The 9,725-nt window shown below is 36.2% G+C and overlaps 1 protein-coding gene across 3 annotated transcripts; it reads left to right on the forward strand.

Moving 5' to 3' along the window:
- The first annotated feature begins 474 nt into the window (after positions 1 to 474).
- Positions 475 to 8,984, forward strand: LOC135208613 (venom protease-like). 3 transcript variants are annotated; one of them, XM_064240981.1, is made up of 5 exons: positions 4,590 to 5,460; positions 5,698 to 5,830; positions 6,525 to 6,665; positions 7,466 to 7,627; positions 7,961 to 8,984. In XM_064240981.1, exons 1-5 carry the CDS (start codon positions 5,398 to 5,400, stop codon positions 8,782 to 8,784), a joined length of 1,323 nt encoding a protein of 440 aa, XP_064097051.1. In that variant the 5' UTR covers positions 4,590 to 5,397; the 3' UTR covers positions 8,785 to 8,984. The 3 variants fall into 3 exon arrangements, with proteins under 3 accessions (XP_064097053.1, XP_064097052.1, XP_064097051.1); XM_064240983.1 differs by lacking the exons at positions 4,590 to 5,460; positions 5,698 to 5,830 and adding an exon at positions 475 to 548; XM_064240982.1 differs by lacking the exon at positions 7,466 to 7,627 and having other exon boundaries at positions 4,589 to 5,460.
- The last annotated feature ends 741 nt before the right edge of the window (positions 8,985 to 9,725 follow it).

The following is a 9,725-nucleotide window of genomic DNA, read 5'->3' on the forward strand; positions in this document are numbered from 1 at the left end:
TATATATATACGTATATATATATATCTAGTAGAATCTACTTGTCATTTTTACCAGATACCTTAATAATTGTAATATCCACAATGCCCTCTTAACTTCTCAGATTATTTGCTCTTTTATGGATATGCTTGCCACTACAAAGCCTTGAGAATCAACCAAAGAAATATGAAGAAATCATGATGTCTGGTAGTGGGAAACAAACTTACGATACCATAATCACGACAAGGTTACCCTGCCGACCTTATTATCATTATTATTATTTATTCACAATCTAGCATAAAACTGTTTTTGTAAGTGTGACAGCACCTCAAGTACAAACGACGAACTAGGCGATCTTTTCAACTTGAAGTCAAGCATCTGTACAAACGTCATCATGAGGAGGCGGAGCTTTCTCATTCACTTGGCCAATCAGAGAGCACGAAGCAGCGAAGCACGAAGATTAATTATTGTGCTAAATTTATTGAGGTAAGTCCAATAAATAAGTAGTTATCAGTGTCGAAGGGTGGATTTGTCGTTATTAGATGTTGCTGCAAATTCTGGTAATCACAAGGTAGGTCCTATAAGTCAGTGTTCCTGTTAGTAACCAAAATCCTTCTGAGTAATTACATTTGTGTAATGAAATTATAGATCAATAGCATGAGGATACTGATATTATAGGCTTTTCTTTTTTTTTCCTTATTTTCTGTAATGTAATTATAGATCAATAGCATGAGGCTAATTAATATTATAGGGATTTTGTTAAGAAATTCAGTCTCGTGAGGAACAATCTGTTATAAAAAAAATCCACAATTATTTATTAAAGTATATTACTATGTAAAGAAACATAGACTTTCGAACATCTGAACCGTGTTTTAACCTCTTCACTGATGAGGAACACCGCTCAGGTGTTCGAAAGTCTTGATTTCTTTACATAGTAATATACTTAATTATGTAATTGCGGATTTTTTTATAACATTGTAGGTATTTCTTTTTTTCCTTATTTTTTGTTTAGGGACAAGAGATTTATTATTAGAGTAGGCAGGGTCTTATTTATTGTGTAAATAGGTGCAGTCTTTATATAGGCCTACCTCCGTCCAAATGCGGACTTTTCACACGGACTTTTGTTCGTTTCGTTAATGTATTCATGAAGGTGTAAAAATTTGGTATTCGTTGGGCATTTTCTTTGTTGCCCTAGGCCTATAATTCATTTATTTCAATCTTAATAAGAACCCTTTCAACAACAGTTTTGTTTGATATTAATACCAACTGAAGATCAGTCTTTGCCCTATCAGTGGAAAAGGAGATAAATCCTAAATAGGACATTCTAAAGTGCCTTACTGACTCTCCTTACTATCTATCATTCTGCTACACAAATGTGCATACAAAAATAAATAAAGCCACATAATTTCAAATCACTTCTTTTAGCAATCCGTTTATCCTAGACATCATGAAGCAGACAAGTAAGATCTAAATTGAGTTTAATTCTTTACCTTATGAGTGACCTGAAGATATTATTATTATTTATTTATTTATTTATTTATTTATTTATTTTTATTTATTTTTGCTCTATCACAGTCCTCCAATTCGACTGGGTGGTATTTATAGTGTGGGGTTCCGGGTTGCATCCTGCCTCCTTAGGAGTCCATCACTTTTCTTACTATGTGTGCCGTTTCTAGGATCACACTCTTCTGCATGAGGCCCGGAGCTACTTCAGCCTCTAGTTTTTCTAGATTCCTTTTCAGGGATCTTGGGATCGTGCCTAGTGCTCCTATGATTATGGGTATGATTTCCACTGGCATATCCCATATCCTTCTTATTTCTATTTTCAGATCTTGATACTTATCCATTTTTTCCCTCTCTTTCTCTTCAACTCTGGTGTCCCATGGTATTGCGACATCAATGAGTGATACTTTCTTCTTGACTTTGTCAATCAACGTCACATCTGGTCTGTTTGCACGTATCACCCTATCCGTCCTGATACCATAGTCCCAGAAGATCTTTGCGTGATCGTTTTCTATCACTCCCTCAGGTTGGTGCTCGCACCACTTATTACTGCAAGATAGCTGATGTTTCTTGCACAGGCTCCAGTGGAGGGCTTTTGCCACTGAATCATGCCTCTTTTTGTACTGGTTCTGTGCAAGTGCTGGGCATTCGCTTGCTATGTGGTTTATGGTTTCATTTTTCGTATTGCACTTCCTACATATGGGAGAGATGTTATTTCCGTCTATCGTTCTTTGAACACATCTGGTTCTTAGGGCCTGATCTTGTGCCGCTGTTATCATTCCTTCAGTTTCCTTCTTTAGCTCTCCCCTCTGTAGCCACTGCCATGTGTCATCGCTGGCTAGTTCTTTAGTGTGTCTCATGTATTGTCCGTGCATTGGTTTGTTGGGCCAGTCCTCTGTTCTGTCTGTCATTCTCCTGTCTCTGTATATTTCTGGGTCTTCGTCTACTTTTATTAGTCCTTCTTCCCATGCACTCTTTAGCCACTCGTCTTCACTGGTTTTCAGATATTGCCCCAGTGCTCTGTTCTCGGTGTTGACGCAGTCCTCTATACTTAGTAGTCCTCTCCCTCCTTCCTTTCGTGTTATGTATAGTCTGTCCGTATTTGCTCTTGGGTGTAGTGCTTTGTGTATTGTCATATGTTTCCTGGTTTTCTGATCTATGCTGCGGAGTTCTGCCTTCGTCCATTCCACTATTCCTGCGCTGTATCTGATTACTGGCACTGCCCATGTGTTTATGGCTTTTATCATATTTCCTCCATTGAGTTTTGACTTGAGTATCGCCTTGAGTCTCTGCATATATTCTTTCCTGATCGTGTCCTTCATCTCTTGGTGTTTTATATCCCCTCCTTCCATTATTCCCAGGTATTTGTATCCTGTCTCATCTATGTGTTTGATGTTGCTTCCATCTGGTAGCTTTATCCCTTCAGTTCTCGTTACTTTGCCTTTTTGTATGTTGACTAAGGCGCATTTTCTATTCCAAACTCCATCCTGATGTCCCCAGATACAATCCTTACAGTCTGGATTAGGGTATCTATTTCCTTGATGCTCTTACCATACAGCTTGATGTCGTCCATGAACATCAGATGGTTGATTCTGTTGCCTCTTTTCTTGAGTTGGTACCCGGCATCCATCTTCTGTAGTACTTTTGTCATGGGAATCATGGCTACTACGAAGAGTAGTGGGGACAGTGAGTCGCCCTGGAAGATCCCTCTCCTTATATTAACCTCTGCTAATCTTATTCCAGAGCTTGTAAGTATTGTATTCCAGTTGCGCATTGTATTTTTGAGGAAGCTGATGGTGTTTTCCTCTGCCCCATATATTTTCAGGCATTCTATTATTATTATTATTATTATTATTATTATTATAGTGTCTAGTTATGTATGATCCCTCTGTGTTCTCAAAACCACTGTTTCACTTTCATTGTACAGTGTGCTGCAAATGATGCCATTATTAATCAAATTACTGAGCAGTATTAAAGCACTTTTACTGTCTTATAATTGTGAACTATTCGTTGTCAATTTATGTAGTATGTAATTTTTATTATTATATATGAATACTGTATATGATGGTGTCAAGTTGAAAAAAAATTATCAGTTTGAATATAATGGTACATTTTTTTTTATACTCTCGTAATCTATACGTTTGTACTGTACCTATTATATCTTCCGTGGATCTGTAGATGACCTTGAGCCAAACCCACGCATGATAGTGAGAGTGCGGTCACCATTTAGCACAGTGTGCCACGCAGAAAGACGTGAATCTATTTCAGCACATGTGCACCTGTGAAATATTATATATATATTATATATATATTATATTATTAATATTATATATATATACGTATATATATATATATCTATATATTATTATATATATATATATATATATACGATTAATATAGATATATACTATATATATATAATATATATACATTATATACATATATATGTATTTATGTATGTATGTATGAACAGCAAAGGCACAGGAAAATCTGACATTTGTGAAGAGCTTTAGCAAACGAATGATAATAATGAGAGTTCTTCCTAAACTTAACGAAATCTCGTCGCTTTATGAAATATTATGGAAAGTAAAGTTTCATTACTGTTAACTGGTGTAGGTACTAACTAGGAAGTAATATTATGTATATATATATATATATATATATATATATATAGATATATATATATATATACACACACACAATATATAATATATATATATATATATATATATATATATATATATATATATATATATATAATAATGCGGAAATGGCAGAAAACAGATAGACTTAGGATCAGGTGTCATTTTTCTGATCGATATGACCAGGTTATCATTTCACCAGGCGAGAAATAATCAATCACTCATGGTGTACGTGATTTTGTTGGTCAGTAATTTTTCTCCGGTGATCTCTCTCTTTTTTTCGTATTTCTTTATTCTTCCCGCGACTGGAGCTACTTTCACTCAGAGGGGAATGTTTATTATATATATATATATATATATATATATATATATATATATATATATATATATATATATATATATATATTGTATGTCTATATATGGAAAAATAATTTGTCCAGCCATGGTCTTCGGTAAGTAGGTTAGCTAGAGTTGAACAATAATGCTCTCATTATTCTGTAGATGACACGAGGTATCTTACTCTATGATGAAAAAGGCTTCGTATCATATGATATTTTCCCAAATTGTAAGTAGAGAACCACCGTCAACTGTAAGCCTATGAACTAAGTATTCTCTGAGGAAATAACTTTTCCAGCCATTCAGTATGCGTCTTTGCGACGCTTTGCTGTCGGTTTGTGCGCTTGTATTATATTCTCCCTTAGAAATGTTACATAATAATAATAATAAAAACTGCTAAAGGTTCCACGTGTTGATTATGCTACCTACGCAATCGATACGTGTGACGGGTCTCCTATTGAGTGAAGCCGGTCACGTTCCTGATCAGCGCACATGGTAATCAGTTTTGACAATATATTTCCCGTAGTAAGTGATATACGGTAATGGTAGCTTTTGTAGAACAGGTGCACAACACCTGCTGGAAGTGAAGTAAATCATTCTTCAGATATACCGGATATCTAGATAAATACCGTTACGGTAACTTAACTCACTCTACGGTTAATGTACTTGCTCTGAAGTGCCAGTTTCACTCTGCTTGCTGCTTACAGTGCGGTGCAAGACGAGACTCTCCGCATCCTTCACAAGGCACTCGATTTGAAGTCCTGAAATAAGCTCAAAACCCGAGAGAGGTTGCGGATAGAATAACGACTTATTTTCCCAACTTTTTGGTAGAATTTTAACTATCCATTGCTCGTTAAAATTCTGTATAAATATTAATCTTTACAAAGACAGGCGTACAAGAAATTATCTTGGTAAAGTTCATTAGCGCAGAATCTACTAATGAAGTTTTTTACGATTTTATCATTAGTAGCAACGTTGGCTGTTGCGCGGGTCTCTTCACAGGTAAAGAACGTCATTTTCTTCAACTCTGCAACTATTTGTTGTTTAGATACCATCTCCTGAAATAACGTCGGATATACTATGTGTGTGTGTTTTTTTTTTTTTTTTCTTTCTTTTAACTGAAACTTGTTTTCCATGCGTTCAGATCTTGTAAACAACTTCCTCACAGTTAGAGTTCGACAAAGGAAACTTACATGAAAGGACTATCATCTCAGTAGTCTCATAATCTTCTCTCTGCAGAACTTGCAATGCAAGAGGAGAGGAGGTGCTTGCGTTGTCCAGAGATCTGTACTACAGAGAAGCTGCAGAAAGCTTCCTTATGACTGCGGGAACACGACTGCCATTTGCTGCCGGAATACCAAGAAATATAGAGGTTCAGTGAGAAAACCTGCTACCATTTTATTAGTTTCATAAGATTAGTTCACTGGCGTCGCTGTCGCGAAATATATATGTAAGCATACAAACATTCGTGGTCTAGAGGCTGCTACGTGAACCTTGCCAGCCGGAAAGACCAAGTTGCCTTTGTGTGGTGCACTGTAGATGTTACTAAAATGGAAGTCATTATTTGTCTTGTTACACCAATATATAATTTTAACTATAGACGTTTCCAGGGCGAATGAGTAAAAAAAATTATTTAGATATATGACACGTGCAATCAATATACTGGGTTAATGAAAGCATTTTTCATTCGTATACCTCTTAACATATTCATAGTGATTTTATTATTTCACTCATTCGGATGTACGAAATGCGCAAAAATAATTAAAAAGGAAGAATTTCCAATTAAGAGTAGAAAGTCACCTAAAGTAGATGAATATAAAACCAGACATACATACATATTGCTATATATATATATATATATATATATATATATATATATATATATATTATACACACACACACACATATATATTATATATTCTATATATATATATATATATATATATACATATATATATATATATATATATATATATTATATATATATATCTATATCTATATATATATATATATCTATATATATATATATATAATTCTTGTTATTAAATCACGATCCGGATCCTCAGGAGAAAGAAGAAAGTGTAAAAGATCGCCAAAATGCTTAAAGGAAAGTGGCACCTGCCTGCAATGGATGGACGTCAGCACCTGCACCACAGTCACCGTAGATAATCTCTGTCGTGGGAAGTCCTGCACCTGTTGCCTCGGAGGTATTTCTTTAAGTGATATTACCCCTTCTGTCTTTTTGTTGTTAGATTTTTTTAGTTTAAAGATGCAGCTTTTTTAACTTTTAACAGCGAGGACTTATTTATGTAGGAAATCACTAAACCAAATGTAGGTACCATTTTTAAATGTAGACTGTTGCATTTTTTTTTTTTTTTAGTTTAAATTTAACTGTAAACAGTTAGTTAGTTATAATTTTTAATTCTTGATAGTTTGTGCCTTATCCGTTTTTCTTTGTAGATTTAAACCAGGCAAAGGGGTCATACATCTATCTCATTTCTTCACTAAATTAGGGAAACAGTTTGTAGTTTACCATCTACTTCATTTCTTTCTTGTTTTATACTATATACCAGTAATTCTTAGGCTTATAGCGGTACCTACAGGCAGACTTAGAAAGATGTAGTGTTACTGAAAAAGGCTTTGCAAAGAAAACCACAAAGATTGTCTAATCCTCTTAGGAAGAAACTGAAAATACGTAGAAACTTCTTAATAACTGTTTCTTTTATATATAAATATAATATCTAGGTATACTGCTGTGGCCTGTGAGACATATCCATGGGACTTTCTATGGACTTTCACCTTAGATCTGTAAGGTGAAGGTAGGGTCACACACTGCAAGTTTTCTCAAAATGTTAGCATTTTTTTCCTCGTGAGCTGAGGAATATTCCAACGATTAGTCAAACTTTCCACTCTTAAAAAAGCCCAACGTCCTACTGATGTTTTGTCTATATGAAAGAGAGAGAGAGGGGGAATGCTTGCAGATATAAAACGACTCCTCTTCTTTTAGACAACAGACAGTGTGGAAGCTCTGCGAGCTGCACACAACAAGGGGGCTTTTGTACAAAGAAGAATAAGAGAAATAAATATTGCTCTCTGGGAACCGTTGACGAGACCTTATGTTCTGGTAAAAAATGTGTATGCTGTATTGTCAAGTCGCCAGGAACACTAGGTCGGTACCTGGTGAAGTAATTGTTTTTTAATGTTAGTTTTGTTGGCAGAAGTCATTTCAATACTGTCCGTCTCATGTTATCACTTTCGTTAATATGAACATTTCCATAGACCCAATGCAAAGCACATCTAGACCGAGATATGTAGATAAACATAATGAATATAAATAACTCCATGTCCTCATATTTTGTAAATACACGAAAGAAGGTGGGATAAGATAATGTGTTAGATAATAATTGTATTCATCTGTCGGAAAGTATAAGATGCTTTATGAACTAAGTGCGTCGCATTAGTGCAAACCATTCTCTAACTACTTGTGCATTATTCACTGCAGCACCGGCTCCGACTACCGACTGCTCATGTGGGCGGGCTAATGAAGGTGTGCGTATTGTCGGTGGTGAGGACGTTTCTACCCCGAACAAATATCCATGGATGGTAGGCCTCAAGTTTTCGGATGGGTTTAATGGGTACTCGTGTGGTGCAACCCTAATCAATAATCGTTACGCCCTTACAGCTGCTCACTGCCTTTACGATCCTATCTCCAGTAAACCCGTTAAAGCTAAGGAGATGCAGGTGGGCCTAGCCGACCATCAACAACTCTCAACGAACGATGACATTCCTGGAGTTACTAGACTCGTCAAAGTAGACAGCTATATCGTTCATCCGGAATACAGTATCAAAGGTTATGGAGAAGACATTGCTCTAGTCAAACTGAAAGAACCCGTAGATCTCACAGCCTACAAAGAGATCAAGCCAGCGTGTCTGCCAAAGGATGACAGCAACACTTACGAAGGATATAATGGTATTGTAGCGGGATGGGGAGTGCAGGATTACAATGATGGGTCTTCGTACCCGGATGTTCTCATGGAGGTCAGTGTCCCTATCTTGGACACTAAATGCAATGGTTATAACCCCTCATTTAAAATCACCAAGAAGATGATGTGTGCGGGGTATAAAAAAGGTGGTAAAGATGCTTGTAGTGGAGACTCGGGTGGACCCATGGTCGTGAATGAAAATGGCATCTACACTTTAGTAGGAATTGTTTCCCTTGGAGAGGGATGTGCCGAGCCAAACGCGCCAGGTATATACACAAGGGTCTCCAAATATCTGGACTGGATTGCTCAAAATACAAATGATGCCAGCTATTGCTCTCTGTAAGGATAATCACTGATGGCGGGAGAATTCTGTGTAGTCTTGGGACAGTTTCCTCAGGGCACTAGAATTAGTTTCTTTCTCTTTATTCCTTCAATTGTAATAATGATAATGGTTATTTTTGGTGTACATTTGATGTTGTCATTGATAAGAAAGCATTAGGCATAGCTTTACTTTGATCAATAAAACTGAATTATTAATCTTGATATTCCTTTATTTGCGTTTAAGCATTTACCAAAACCATAAAAATTTAAATATTTATATAAAGGCGCTATTTACATCAAATTCTTTATTTTTATAAGGGCTGTGTTTGTAGAAAGCTCTTTCAATCAGGCTGAACTGTACAATAAGCATATAGCTAGTAGTGAAAAAGCAACAGCTACCTATTAGAATGGAAACATAACTTAGTTTTACTTTCTATCAAAGGCAAGCTTGGAGAAATTAGCATAACAGCTAATTTCCTATATCTGTTTGAGAGTAAGATTAATGATCTTGCCTACCCAAGAGATCCCATCTCCATTTTTGTTTTGATTGTATCATCACTTTTACTCATTTACCAAACGACTCTTACAATCAAACGTAAGGGCACCTTTGAATTTTGTCCACCTGCTCAGCATTTCAAGTGACCTCCAGCCCTCGACCTTAAAGTTGGGTAGTTGAACTGTGAACTATCCCTTAGATAAGGATTTCATCTGATCTGTGATGTGGACGGAGAACTATAGCATGATAAGCCCTTGTCCATAGATCCTATGTCTTTTATGTCTCACTTTGATGTTTGTGATAATGGTAATCAAAATAATAAATTGGTCTGGAGCCTGGGCCAGTCACTCAATCAGTCATACACAAGGATAATGGATGTGAAGTCTGAGAACACTGGCACCATGATGCAGAGGAAGAGCGATCAGTGCACATCGAAGTCTCCGGGTGTTATAGGGAAAAGAGATAAT

Source organism: Macrobrachium nipponense, chromosome 35, assembly GCF_015104395.2.
Source record: "Macrobrachium nipponense isolate FS-2020 chromosome 35, ASM1510439v2, whole genome shotgun sequence".
Lineage (NCBI taxonomy): Eukaryota > Metazoa > Arthropoda > Malacostraca > Decapoda > Palaemonidae > Macrobrachium > Macrobrachium nipponense.